Below are 15,337 nucleotides of genomic sequence, written 5' to 3'. Positions count from 1 at the left end.
ATAGTCCTTTAACCAATCAAATCCCAACACCTTAATTCATTTAAATAGTGCACACTTAATTATGCAACAGACAAAACAAGCAAAGAACAAGACAGAAATCATTCAGATAAACAATAGAGAAGTAGGTACCATAAAGACAAAACAATAAGTGTAGATTTTATAACCACAACTGTTGATAAATGATTCCTTTCCAGACAGAAGGTTATCAAATAGTTTTTCTTTAAGCATCTTAAGATTTGTTTCTTTATCTTGTGGTGGCAGAAACTATTAGGACAGTATCACCTTCTTAACAGCCTGATATTACATTGTCTTGAAGTAATTTGAGGAATGTGAAGATGTGACTACCTGCTACTTAGCTTATAGCTCCTGCCTCTCCTGATATGGCTGCTATTGCTTAGCCCAAGAACAAGGCCTAAGCTTAGCAAAAAAAAAACAAGGCCTCAGACCTTACAATCCCTCTGCTGCTTTCTCCTGAGTCCCCTGGATCAGTAGTTTTACCTGACTTTCTCTTAAAGAAGGAACCAGTGGAACGGTTCTCAGTGCTTCTTTCTAACCCATCCTCAATGCTTTTCTAACCAGTTCCTTTGAATGACATCAGATCCTTCCAGCTATGTTCACTCTGGCTCTGTCCAGCTGAATCTTCCTCAAAATTGAGGATGACATGAAAAGTATAAAGAAACCACCCTCCTGCTTCACCCTTTGGAAAGAAGACCTCCAATATGTTTTGTGAATCCTTGCCCCGTTTGAGTAGGATTTTGAGTTCTTCTTCTGACACATAGATAAAACTTCATGTCCAGAAGACCTCACCTGGCATACATCAGATGAGCTACTAAGGATTTGCATGACTACTTGTGCAGATCTGTATCTGTATGATTCCTGGCAGATCCAGAACAGACAGTCACTTTGTTTAGAAAGCATCATTTCCCACAGACAAAACTACCTCTTGACAAGAGTGACTAATTGACTCCTTACCCTCTTCTCTGTTCAGCTAGTACATGGTAATCAAATTTCCTATCAGAATCTGCACTGTTTTCTCTCTGATTTATAGGGGGGAGAGAATTTGAGTTTCAGCTTAATGACCCTCAGCTTTAGCAGTTGAGGGAAGCCTTGACTCTTGAGGCCCGTGAAGGCTGTGAATACTCAAAGAATCAAGATGGTGATCTGAAGGCATCTACATATATCACCTGAAGAGAGAAGTACCTGCTTCAAGACATTTTGTGGTAGCATACATCACTAAATATTTTACCTGGCCTGGGGAATACTCATGTCCAGGATGTGGGTACCTGGTTAGTATACGAGATTCAACTACATTTTACAATGGTAACATCTAAAGCCATGCAAAGGGGGTTGAGGGATGTGATATCCCACTGACAAACCATGTAGGAGTGAAAAATATATACTTGTGTAACAGACAGTATAATTATCCTGGAGTAACTCTTGAAATTTTATACTGCAAAGCATTAAATTTAGAAGTAAATTTGGACATTGCCAGTGGATTACATAAATATTTGTGAGACAGCAGTGGGAACAGTGGGCATCAGGATACTTGGTTTCTATTGCTGGTTCTGTCAACAGATTATGGTCTAGTTACAATAGAATAGCAAAATGTAACACTGCTCCTGTTTGGGTCATTTGAGAGGTTTGAACCCAGGACCTCTGAGTTTGGATTGTCTTTTAAAGGCCTCTACCACTTGAGCAAAAGAACCAAATCTCTTAGCATGGAAGTAGCATTAATGTCATAAGTCTCTATATGTTGCTTATGTTAGTGGGAGTTACACAAGCACATGATTGGTCATGTTCCTGTTGTAAGTCTTTGTGGCAAAGAAGATGAGACTTGTATCTATTATTAGAGACTTGGGTTCTATTCCTAGCTCCGTCTGAAGTGACCACATAGAAGCTCTGTCATTTTATCTATAAAATTGGTGACTGACAGTTACCAGCCCCACAAGGTATGAAACCTTGGCTGCTAATAAAGTTTGTGAAGGGCAGAAGTTAATGGTAGTTGGTGGAAGAACTGGGATTAGAACTCAGGGTTTGCAGTTAAGTTATAACTTCTACTAGGCTACAGTCTACTCTTTGTAGCGAATAGAGAGAGTCTTTGTAACTCTCTGTTTTTTGCATCCTAAAAATATGTAAAAGCTGGAGCTTTTCACATCACAAGATTGCCTACAGCAGGGGCCCAATCCCATTACTAGTAATAATTTTTTGAAATGGTTAACAACATTGTAGTGATTCTTGGCTAATGATATCTTTATTCCTTTAGTGTGTTGGAATCATTGTAGTGTTGTTGGCTTTTCAGTGATTATTGGACCACATATTTTAATTCTCGATCATTATAATTTGAAGATTTTTGGAATGAGCAGTACCACGCTTTCTGAGCCAAAATAAGTCATATGAATAGTTGATTTCTAGCTTCAAAACTTTTGTACTGGTCTTAAAGAATTTAATCATTATTGCTTTTAGTAAAAAGAAATTCCCATGTTTGTCACATTAAAAATATCTTTTCCTACGTTGGTTTCCAAATTTTACCTCTAATGCTTTAAAATTCTATTTTAAAATATATAAGATGTTAGAAAATTTTCTGCACAACAATTTTTTAGTTACAAGTTGATTATCTTAGTTCCAAATTTAAGATTATAGATATTAACCTTTTGTAAAACATTCTTCCTTATTCTGTAATTACAATGACATGTTAATTTTACGCCATGTCCTTGTATGGGATTGTAATTAGAAATTAATATTTTTTTTCTCTTTTCCTATTTCAGAATAGAAAATGAATAATCTGTCCTTTAGTGAACTGTGTTGCCTGTTCTGTTGTCCACCATGCCCAGGGAAAATTGCTTCCAAACTGGCATTTTTACCTCCAGACCCTACTTACACACTGATGTGTGATGAGAGTGGTAGTCGCTGGACTCTACATCTTTCAGAACGAGCAGACTGGCAGTACTCCTCTAGAGAAAAAGATGCCATTGAGTGTTTCATGACTAGAACCAGCAAAGGTAACAGGATTGCCTGTATGTTTGTGCGTTGCTCACCGAACGCCAAATATACTTTGCTCTTCTCACATGGAAATGCTGTTGACCTAGGTCAAATGAGCAGCTTTTATATAGGACTGGGTTCACGGATTAACTGCAACATATTCTCATATGATTATTCTGGATATGGCGCAAGTTCTGGGAAACCAACAGAGAAGAACCTGTATGCTGATGTTGATGCTGCTTGGGTTGCTCTTAGGACAAGGTAAGGAGTTAATTGCAAATTTTTTTCCACTGTGCTTTGCAAAGTTTACTTCGTCTATGCTAGCATGGAGTCGATTTCCATTTTAAAATACTGTATTTTAGAATTAATTTGATTTGTACCAGATTTGGGTGGTGACACTTTGCCACATCTCAAGTCTATTGCTTACAAAATTTCTGCTGTATGTTAAACCTTTAACATTTTAGGCTCCAGTTGCGCAAATTGGATCAGCTTGCAGGATCAGGGCATAAATTGTTTTAGATGGCCTGAAATTCTAGTGCCCAAGGAGAAGTCCAATTAATTAACCTGTGTGTATCCCGCTTCCAATGGAGTCTTAACAGATACCAGAGGGGTAGCTGTGTTAGTCTATATACAGCAAAAACAACGAGAGTTCTGTGGCACTTTAAAAAGACTAACACATTTAATTTTAACAGGCATAAGCTTTCGTGAGGCTCAGTTCACTTTGTCAGATGCAGAGGTATTCTCATTTCTCATTTCTACCTCTGCATCTGACAAAGTGAACTGAGCCTCACGAAAGCTTATGCCTGCTAAAATTAAATGTGTTAGTCTTTTTAAAGTGCCACAGAACTCTCGTTTTAACAGATACCAATATCAGTAATTGTCAGCCCAGCTTACTGCACGTGGGGTGATATTGCACTTGATCTAAGAAAGCTGTCTGGTGTTTTCCTTGTTATGTTCTTTGTTGGTGTGCTGGTAACCTGCAACAGAGTCCTTTCCCATCTCCTCCACTTCAGACCTGTAGCTTCAGCAACAAGGAACAAGTAGTTTAAGGGGCATGTGAGGTACCCTGACACTGGGAAGGAGGATCTGCCACTGAATGATTGGGAGCACAGAAGAGAGTAACCTGCCCATTGGGGCACACAAAACCTTTTCTAAAATCTTTGTATATGTTGAAGTATTTTTAAAAAACAAACATATGGAGTATCTTGCATAGACAGAAGAATAAAATATATAAATTGCTGTGTATCTAAACTGTAGAAAGTGTATTCTGCTTGAGAAATAGTAGGCTGAGAACCACTGTTCTCAATCACATATTTACCATTGTGGGCCGCATCCAGTACTATCCGTATGGCCCTTAGATGTCACATGTGCTGCAGCTATGTGCTGGTTGGGCTACAAACGGCCCACAGGTTGAGAACCACTGGTTTAGACATTAGCCAGATTTTCTCCTGGAATTGGTACACTTTGCAATGCTCTTCCAGAGCAAGGTTAATCCTAAAGCCAATATAGCCTGCCACAGAAATGTTGCTGCTGCATGAGGGAATAACCTGATAGTGTGGTATCACTGTCGTGACTTATGAACTGTCACCTAGCTGTGGCCAGCATAAGGAACATACCCAGAGACTCCAGGAGCCCTGGAAATCCCTAGCTACTATAATATGTTATAAGAGGAGTTAAAATTACACAGGCAGCCTTAACTTTGACATTTCATCCATTTTCTGTTTCATTGTACAGCTTGAATTCTTATAATATTTTGATGGAATATAAATTAACAAAATTTCATAGCTAAGATTGAGAGGTTTCCTTCCCCCATATTTTGTTAATTTCTGGGGGAGGAAAAATCTCATTTTTCTGTTTAGAATTCCTCATCTGATTTGTACCCAGAGAGGGCAGTTATTTTTGAGACATCCCATCTCTTTAGAGTCCTGTACACCAAGTATTTTTCAAAGGCTTGTTTTTTTAATATGTATAGTTTGAATATTTTAGTCTCATTTGTTTTATGCATAACCCCTTAATGGGAACTAATGCCTAGAATCACATTTAAAATGTGTGTGGAAACTTTCGTTACATGTGAAATTTTAAGACCCTGGGGAGTCCATGAAAGCCTAAGTTTATATAGTGTTCAGTGGAAACTATAAACATATGCAATGACCAAAGAACTAGGGAAACAGTGCACAGTCTGTTTGATTTCCTCTTCATCTCTCCCCCACTCCCCCAACTTTCTGAAAATTTCCTTTCCACCTGAAACCTTTCACGGATAATCTCCATTTAAAGGAGACAAAGTTTAAGGTTAATTGAACAAGGTTTTTTGAGTTATCACTAGAGTAAATAGCGATTTCCATGTTCCTTGGGGGGGGAGAGGGGAGGGAAAAGAGGGTTCTTGTTTGTCACTCTGTGCGGGGAGTCTTTAAGAGCTTTTTTGCTCCCTTCAGGGGCTCCCTGATAGGGAATCTTCTTCCCAGCCATTTTTGTAAAATTAAGTGTGTAAATAAATAGCTATTTAAAAAACTCAAATTCTGTATCTTAATATAAAATGACAGTATGGATACTAGTAGTTAAGGAACTACTAACAAGCGTTCTTGCTTATAATGAGGTCCACAGACACATGACATTGGGTACTCTGCTCCGTGCAGCTTGGCGGAAGACCAAACTTGTCAATCAGACATAGGGGAAGTGTGTGTCAACCTCTGAGAAACCCTCAGCTTTTGTCTGCCTCTCCAGTTGCAGACAGACCAGGTTCTCCCTACTGCAGAGCAAATTTAAAGAAGAAAGAAAAATGGCATAAAATCTTCAGGCTGTCAGGGTTCCTTTATTGGCAGAAAGGATTCCCTTTCTTCAGTTTCTTGTACTCTGTGTTCCCTGCTCACCCATGCAGACTGCAGCATTGCAGAGAAAGTGCAGGTTTTTCCTCTCAGCTATCTCTTGCACCTCCCTTGCTGATTAATGCCTGCGTGGAGATCCGATGGCGACTCACAACTCTCAACAGCTCAGACAAGGGCAGAAGAAGCCACCCTTCTTCGAGCAGAACTCCCAAGAAGTAGTGACAGCACATCACCAGCAAAATCCCCCAAGCCTGGCACAGATGATAGCAGCAGCCCTTGGATCAGCAGCTTGCTCCTCCCCACACCATGCGGGGAGGAGTGTAGGTTGAAGCACAGTATCAAAGGGCTTCCCATCCAGCTGCTGCCCAGCCCCTCACCCACACTGCTGCGACAACCGGGAGTTACCACTATTCAGAGACAGAGTGAGGAGAGCCTGGTATTGGGTCCTCAGGCCCAGTTCCTCCTTCCATTCTACATTACTGTATTACTGTAGAAGAAGAGAGCTGAAGTCTCTTGAAAGCTTATGCCTGCCAATATTAAATTTGTTAGTCTTTAAAGTGCCACAGAACTCTCATTGTTTTTCCATTCTACAGTGTGTTCCCTGCCCGGACCTGCACTGGCTCAGAACTGTTCCCTGCCAGCATTGTCAACACAGCACTGCCTCCCAGTGCAGCAAACGGGCCAAGGACTTGCTATGAATGACCAGGGTTGGACCCTGATGCCCCTAAGATGGGGTCAGTTTATCTCCAGGCCATGTCCAGGAATCTAACTTAAGCAAAGTGTGAAACTCTGGGAAGGCCCCCTTCTGGCCACAGTCCAGCACAAACCTCCTCTTTCTCCAGGGATGTAAGCTGCTCAAGCATAACCACAAGGTCCTTACAGTCTCTTCAGGGAACCGCCTGTTTTACAGTCACTCCTGAGAGGGAATCAAAGGGGGGCATGAGAAAGAGGTTTCTCAGATGTTCAGATCCCTCTGGGTTCCCCAGCATAAAGCACAGGGAAAAACACAAATCCCCTCCATCTTCTGAGGAATTTGATTCTGGGGATTCTCTAGTAGGCACTCTGAGGCACAAAGTGAAATCTCTGCAGATTTATGCACTTTGAGGTAAAGAGTGCAGCAGGGCAGATAATCCTCAGCACCTGATTCCCCTGCTCACCCTCACTGAGTGCAGCATGGCTAATCAGTGCAAGAAATACCAGACTATAGACATGTACTGTTTCCTCTAGGCATGCAAACACTCAATCCCACGAAGGGAATTCTCCCTGCTTACAGGAGGAAGGCCAGCATTCTGTCATAATTAAAGACTCAAATAATAAAGTGTTAAAGAAAAAAAAGAGTATAAACTTTAAGGAAAAGTATACTGAGTATTGTGAACAACAGAGAAGTATTGAGCTATCGCCCTCAGCTGCTGCTGTGGGTCACTATGTCTTAACTATTGGGACTGTCATTCCCAACTGTCACTGTGGGTCACCAAGCCTTAATGTCTTTGCAACTGCTCCCAGCTTCTGTTACAGGTTGCCATGCCACACTATCACCTTCACCTCCTTCCCCAAGCAGATTGCAATAGAATGATCAGAGGGACTGCAGTCCAGATGTGAAGAACCTGCAGGCCACTTGGCCCACCATTTGTTTCTTTTATCCCACACATTTCATGGGCTCCATTCTATAAGGTCAGAAGATTTCTTGGTGTGCACTAGTCAAAATTTATCCTAGTGTCACTACTGCAGATAAACATGTCTTTTTCCTTGGTGGTCGAGAACTTGTTGCTTCTAACAGGAAAACATTTTTATCTGAAAGAGGGGCCTCTTTGCTATATAGTCCCTTCACAGGCCTCACTTCAGCCCCTTCCTTCAGGCATGAAAACTATTGAAGGCATCAAGCCAATAGGAATAAGTAAATAAACAAAAGAGAATTGTCATCTGACACTCAAGTACCCTTGCGTGGCTTCTCAAACAATGCTAACATGAGTGGATGGTATTGCAAGTATGGGGTCTCAACTTTTTTTTTTTTTTTTTTTAATTGCAAAGCATAAGAGTTTCTGCCTGAGGAGGAGTAAGGGAATGCAGGCAGCTATCCTAGATCTCCTATGATTTGGTGCAAATGAACCTGTCCCTGCCCGTCACAATCAAAGCTTTACTCCATGTTGTTCCTAGCTCCTCCCCTGAAAGCAGAAAGGTACAGAGCACTTCGATATCAACTATCTCAACACTCATTTAAAAAAATCAGAATGAAAGATGGAGACCTTAAAATCCACATTAGCTGCCATCAATGGAGGGGACTGCATGATATTTATAGATGTGAAGGATGCCTGTCTCCATATCCCAATTACACAGTCTCTCAGATGCTTCCTAAGCTTTGCTTTCTGAGCATAACATTATCAATTTAGGTTGTTCTTCCTTTGATTTAGCAACAGCACTACAAGTATTTTTAAGAAATTGCTGATAGACTTCTTCCTTTCTGATAGTTGGTATTAACACTGGAACACTTCCTAGGTGTCCTCCGTAGTGTCAGTCGTGGACTGTATCAGAGAAGCAATAAGGATGCTTCAGAGCCATTGTTTTGTGAGAGTCCGTTAACAGTCTCAGCAAGTTGCAAGTCTGAATGGCAGCAGTCACTGTCCTCTACAAAGCTGCTTATTGCAGGAAAACAGGAGAAGCAGAGAAATCATATTAAAAACAGTCAACCTTTCAAGGGAAATCTCTCTCCTGGGATCAGTGGTCTCTGGTGTGGATATTCTTACTGGGCCAGTGCCCAAATGAGACCACTATTATCCCTCCCTAAACTCACCCATGCGGATTCTCCGGTCATTCACGTGGGGCAAGGACTATTGAAGGAATGTGATCCAAACAAGAAAGTAAGCATAACATAAACTGATAAAAGCTCAGAGCTAACCAATATGGTCTCAAAGCTCAGATCCCATATCTAAATTTACCTCCAGTGCTGATTGTGACAGACAACACTTCAGCCATATCGTGTCAACAGACAATGGGAACAAGATCTGCAGTCCTTCAAAGAGAAGCTCACCTCTTGATGACTTGGGCAAAGAAGAATCTGCAGACAGCTTGCTTCCTTTATACCCAAGCCAGAATTGAAGGTTACGGCTGACTGGCTCAGCAGGCAAAAATAGATCATCCAGAATGGGAGCTATACCTAGTGGTGTTTCATTTCCTGGTAAAGAAATTGTCTTTCAGTGATAGATCTGCTTTACATCCCACTTGAATTGCAAGGTTTTAGTGTTCTCATGCAAATGGGATTGCTGGCCAAACAGATGACTTGTTGCAAAGATGGCCAAAATTATGCCGTCTCCCTCCCCTACCCCAGCCCCACACACATATACACGCCACTTTTCATCTGCTTACCAGAATGCTGCAGAACATCAGGAGAGAAGCAATACTAGTAACTCTGGCCCATTCTGGCCAAGTGGCCTTGGTTCTCTGATCTCCTTGACAGACCTCACATCTGCTTTCCATCCAAAAGATTTATGATATCACAAGGGCCAATTGTGCATCAAAATCTGGATTGTCTGAGCCTAGCTGCCTGGTTCTTGAACAGATCCTCTTAAGCCAAAGAGGTTATGCGCAGAGCTACTATCCACAATTCTAGCTTCCAAAAATAAACCTAACAATTCAGCATATTCAAAGGCCTAGTTGAGCTTTAATCATTGGTGCTCAGGAAAAGGGTCTCAACCCCCCCCATTTGCATCACTATCACAGATTCTTTAATTGCTTCAAAATTGACTCAGGTTAGGTCTGACAGTTCAGACTCTCAAAGGTCAAGCTGCTGTTTATCCAGCATTGTATATGCATAGACAAGTAGTGAATTTCATCTTACCCAAATTGTCCAGTGATTTTCTTACGAGAACAGCATCTCTTGCACATCCTCCTAATGTGCAAAAAAATTTTATGGGATCTTACCTTGTTCTCAGTGTCATCACAGGCCCTACATATGAAGGTTTCACATTACTTTCACATTACTCGTGAAGGTTTCACATTACTTTCTGTCTAAAATGGCTTTTTTTGTTGACAATCATTTCTGTTTGTAGGGTGATCAAGTTAGGAACTCATTTTCTGGAACCTCAGTATTGCATATTCCATGAGTTTAAAGTAGTACTCAGAACTGACTCAGTCTTCATAGTAAGGATTATCTCCAGTCTCCATAGAGTACAGGGAATTGATCTTTCATTCTTCTGTTCAACTTCATCACAGTCAAAGGAGAAATTGTGACATACTTTGGATGTCTGCAGAGCTCTCATATTCACCACACAGCTCAGGTTAGAAGGACAAATACTTTGTTTATGCTTTATTATCTAGTGTCAAAGAGCGAGAGTGGGCTTTGAAATCTTCCATTTCCAGATGGCTGAGATATTGCATCTCAAAAGCATACAAGTCAAAAAGCCTAACCCTATTTTCCCATATCAGAGCTCACTTCCTCAGAGCCGTGGCAATTTAAAGGGCAGAAAGGTCATATGCCTCACAAAATATCTGTAAAGCAGAATCCTGGTCATTTGTTCATAATTCTACAAACTGATTTCAGTAATCTGATGCTGTGTTCAGCAGTTGGGTGCTTCTTACTATAGCATCCCAGTAACTATTAGGAATGGGATGATATCCCCTTTTGCATCTGTACATAACTGTATATAATTCCTCCCCTGAGTGGACACAGTTATGAAAGTGCCATTGTCGTGGATCTGTAGATTTCATGAATAAGAAAAGGAAAATTTATCCATCTTACCCGAACGCTTCCTTGAAATAATGAGGTCCACTCATCCAACTCACTTTGAAACGGTTGTTAACTGGAAAAAGACATGGCATGTTTGGCACCCCAAGTTTACTGTTCTTTGAATTCCTTGCTCTGCAGAAGGATTGTTCTATTTGAAGTTAATGCTTAGCTTTCCTCCCTGATGTAGAGAGATTAGTTGTTCCTAGGCTACAGAAGTGACTCAACTGGGATTTTTTCAGAGGTCACACCACACCTTCCCTGCCTCTGACCGGTTTGGTCTGCCTGCAAAGCTGCATAGAATAGACTAGAGTACCCAGCGTCATGGATCTGTGAACACCTCATTAGTCCAAGAGAGGAAACTTTCAGGCAACACATGGATAAATATTCCTATTACTGCTCCATTTTCCCAGCCAACTACCTACCTGACAGGGATAGGCTTTTATCGTAACTGTTCAGAAATTTGGAGAATTTTGGAACTACTGATTAAAAATAGGAACAGATCTGCATGTTTAATACTCCGCCTTCTCTGTGGTAAGTAATAGGTTAGTGTGGCCCATTAAAAAGGGTGTGCATAATGTCCAGAGTTCAATGAAGTTGATAAATAGTCTGATACACGTTGGAAAGCCTGAATCTGGAGTCACAATCTTTGTAGTTAGGATAGATGGGATTCAGACTTGTAGTATAATGTTTAAAGGGTGGTATTTCAGGATTTTGTGTGGCAAGTAAGATTCAATATGTTGTTGCTTTACCAAAAGTTGAGATGCGATTGGATATCTGTAAACGGAAAATACGAGAGAGAGATCAAATAATATGATGGAAGGTTTGTGACCTATATTGGAAATGTATATGAAATAGTCTGGGTGTTATGAATGTTCAATGGCCAAGGATATATTAGGGACAGAACTGAGGTTGAATCTTAATTGCTTTCAAATGTTAGCTTTATTGAACACCTTTATAATGTTGTGAATTATTGTTACAGTCTTAACTCTGCCTTATAGGCTTTTGTTTGGGAATTTATTTTGAGGCTAATTTGGAAGGCTTTTCTAGTCATGTTGGAGCTGGTAAATGCAGCAAGTAACATCTGGTAACATGAGTCTACAGACTGTAAAGCCTATAGTGGATATACCACTAATATCTACCCTTTATCTGTATGTGTTTAGACTGTTAGCCCTTTGGAGCAGGATTTTTGTCTCATCATTGTTAATACAGTGCCCAGTCAGTGAAGCCCCAAACCCATTTGGGGTCTTTGGGCACTAGCATAATAAAAATATTTAATTATACATTTTATTTGCTTTTTGGAGTGATCAAAGCCATTGCTGTGGGAACTCCACTTTTTTCCCCCTCCTTTTTCTACTCTGACTTTTTGAAAAATTAGAGTAAATAAAGTGTAAGGGGGGGGGGAGAAAAGATGGAGTAGACCAAACAGTAGCTTTCATGTAGTGAAATATTTTAGAACATCAGAATAGAAAAAAGTAAAGAGAAAAGGAGCCATAAGGTGTTTTAAGCTATTTACTAAAACAGTATTTCAACATTTAATACGGTTTGAGAAAAGCAGATTATTTTTACACATGTTGAAACAGTGGTATCACACATTTAGACATTCCTCACCCCATGTTGTGTAACATTAATACATTGAGAGAAATGTCTGCCAGTATGTTTTAAAGCCATCCTGCCTGCCTTGCACAAATGAAATTTCAGAAATTTCTTTAGATATCTATTTTTGAAAAATGCAGGTCCTTCTACAGAAGTTTAAATGAAAACTCAAACTATTGTATAGAGTTAAATACATTTTTGGAGCATAAGTTCCCCACTTCTCTCTTGCTGTTCTCAAATTTTTTTACAATCCCCTTGGCTGAAGGGAAGATTTGGCCATAATTATTAGCGGGGAAAAGTAGTTCAAGAATAGTACAAAGTAATCTTTTCTCTGCAATCAGAGAACATAAGATTTGAAGAGACTGTGGATAGTGGGCATAAACACTTGCAGAGAACTGCAATTACTGTAAGTAACTTTCTTCTTCAAGGTGGCCTCTGCTTGCTCTGTTCCCACTTGTGAGTGTTTAGTAAGCCGTACAATTTCCACTGGGGTTGGTGGAAAAGTTCTAGTTTAACAGAGATTACAGAATTATCCCAAATAGTGCATCAGTTTTGAGTGTCAAGTTGAGAGAGTATTAGTAAAAAATGACTGATACTGTTCTACCAAACTGGGCCTCAGATTTAGAGACCAAGTTGAGGGAAACATGCCACTTAAAAAGACCACATAGAGTCCAATTAGCAACTCTGAAAAATACTAAGATGACAGAGCAAGCACACACTATAAGAACTGCCATGTGTCTAGTTCAGTATACAGAGTTATCTCCAGCAGGTTGAATACCTGTCAGATCATAAGAGTAATATACAGTGTCAACCACTTGGGCTTTGATTGGCAGAACCCTGCGGTCTTCCCTCATATCTGCCTGAAATTTTGGGGAACTTGAAGATTAAATTGTCTATTTAGGATCAAATTTCAGGCCCCCCAAACATCCTAAGTACAGAGTTTGACCTTTAAATATCAATTGTGGGGGGGGAGGTGAGGAAAGAGGCCACTTTAGACAAGAATTATGAATAAAAGCACAATCACCTTATTCTTAAGGAACACAACATTGAAAGAAATAGAATCAGTCCCATATTTCACAACTTTGGGCTGGTGTGATAGCCATGAAGATTACTGTCCTCACAGATAGTACACAGAAGAAATATTTTCTGTCTCACTCAAAGACACAGAAAATATTTCTTTAAGAAGAGGGCTATGTGTCTGAAAATGGTTTGTGCTACTTTGTTTTTTCATGCATTAATTGATTGTTTTTTCACATAATGTATGACATGTATGAGGCTAATACTAAGGTTTGAACAGAGCCTGCATCAGCTTTGCGAGAATAAGATTCAAGCCTATGGTGCAGGTGGTACTACAATACTTTAAATAATAAACTTGGTTACTGTAGAGTGAGTGAATACTGTCAACTTTTGCATGAATGTGAAAAACTGAGATAGTGAAATACATCCTGATAGTTCAATATGCAGAGCCAACATGTTCAGCTTTCTCCCCACAGCCATGGGGCATGTAAGGGTGTGGAAGAGAATATCAAGAATGAAGAGAGGAAGTGATGTGAACTGTACTATTGCTATCCCAAATGGATGCATAGGACCAGATTTTAAAAAGGTATTTAGGCACATAATGGGATTTCCAAAAACATCTTGCTTCTGAAAATCCCACTGGGCACCTGAATATCTTTAAAAGTCAGATCATAGTCTCTTTGGGACCATAGTAAACTAGTTAGATCATGCCCCTTACACCAGGGGCTGCTCTAACTTGTGACAAGAAAATAAATCAGGAAAAAGTAACTGGTTGCTGGTCTCAGTTTCTAGTCTTTTCCTCACCACTTCTGGGCTTTCCTGGGTAGCTGCACTGGGAAGGGAAAGGGGGAACCATCTTTAATTAGATGCTCCCCTACACCTAGGTGCTCAGTTGGCCGAGCCTATCTTGCTCCTCCTGGATCCTACAACTTGATAGGAGACAGCTAATGGAGAAGCCAGATCTAATCTCCACCTTAACTTGTGATGAAGCCAATGACCGGCATAGGAGCTGCTTAGCAGTGGTAGCAAAGAAATAAGAACAGCAGCTTTGAATTCACTCATTTAACTCTGTTGGCTCTGCATTGCTAATATGAATCCATTTATTTTTGTGACTAAAAAGTAACGACTGTACACACAGAGAAAAGCTCTTGAGCAAGAAGAGTCACTTTCCAAAACACAATTGTATTTGACTGTTTACCAAAAAGAAATGTCTTCAGTCACTTGCAGTCAGTCTTGAAATAACAGTATATTAATATGTTTTACTTCCTGTGCATCTACTGATAATGCAGATTGAAAACGAAATTTAAATTCGATAACGGGGGGACGGGACGGGGGACCAAAACAGGGTATTTATTGCATGCGTTGGCAAAAAGGGAAAGAAAAGACAGAGGGGGGGGGGGAAATTTTTCACAAATTCAAGCTTTTAAAATATTTTATGGGGAAAAAAATGAAGAATGAATTTTTATTTCTACCCCCTTTTTTCTTTGGCCACTGAAAGCAATACAATTGTGTCTAGGATTTGGGAATGGGTATCACTTTTTCCATTTTCCCATTTACACTTTGTTTTTTATTTTATGTTTGTCTCTTATTTTACACAAATTTGCACATCCTCTCTTCTAAAAGGAAAATTAGCTAGGGCATCTCTCATTTTCAAATCCATTTCTTTTCTTCTCCATTACTTTGTCTGCTACTTCCGTCTACTCCCATTAGCTCCTTCTGTGCTCTGTACTTGTCTGTTCTTAACTGTGCTTCAGTTAACCCCTTTCTACAGTCTGCAAGGATCTGTCTCTGCTGAGCCCTGATTCTTCTTCAATGAACTTTGCTAACAGTCAACACTGTAAAGAGCTGTGTACCTCTGGCAGAGGATTGGTGAAGTACTGATCATGGCAATTGGTGGTGACCCTTTAAGGCTGCCAAGTACCAGTTCATTAATTGATTTTCTGTGAGTATGCTCTTATGGGGGGTAAGGGATATAGAAGAAGGTAATTGCACCAGAGGCCTTCTGGTTAGGGCATCTGAAATTGGGGTTCAGTTCCTGGCTCTGTTAGAATCTCCTTTGTGTGACATTGGACATTGAATCTCTTTCTTCGTTCCCCTTTTGTAAAATATACTTATATTATTATAATATAAACTTATACTATTATTATTATTATAATAAAATTATACTTACCAAGAGTAGATTCTCAATCACTTCAAGTTTTTCAAT

At 40.0% G+C, this 15,337-nt stretch overlaps 1 protein-coding gene across 4 annotated transcripts in view; it reads left to right on the top strand.

Moving 5' to 3' along the window:
• The window catches only part of ABHD17B (abhydrolase domain containing 17B, depalmitoylase), a 30,682-nt gene that overhangs the window by 9,887 nt on the left and 5,458 nt on the right, over positions 1–15,337 (top strand). For 3 of the 4 annotated variants that reach the window (XM_067568472.1, XM_067568474.1, XM_067568473.1), the window contains exon 2: positions 2,766–3,240. In XM_067568472.1, coding sequence (XP_067424573.1) covers positions 2,774–3,240 — 467 coding nt within the window. In that variant the 5' untranslated portion in view covers positions 2,766–2,773. Of the gene's footprint in view, positions 1–1,266; positions 1,287–2,765; positions 3,241–15,337 lie in introns of those variants that run through there. The other variant, XM_067568475.1, reaches the window with a different exon arrangement.

Source organism: Emydura macquarii, unplaced genomic scaffold, assembly GCF_026122565.2.
Source record: "Emydura macquarii macquarii isolate MOO-44397 ecotype Brisbane River unplaced genomic scaffold, CSIRO-AGI_Emac_v2 contig_2897, whole genome shotgun sequence".
Lineage (NCBI taxonomy): Eukaryota > Metazoa > Chordata > Testudines > Chelidae > Emydura > Emydura macquarii.
The sequence above is the reverse complement of the archived record's forward strand: the minus strand, read 5'-3'. Positions and strand labels throughout refer to the sequence as shown.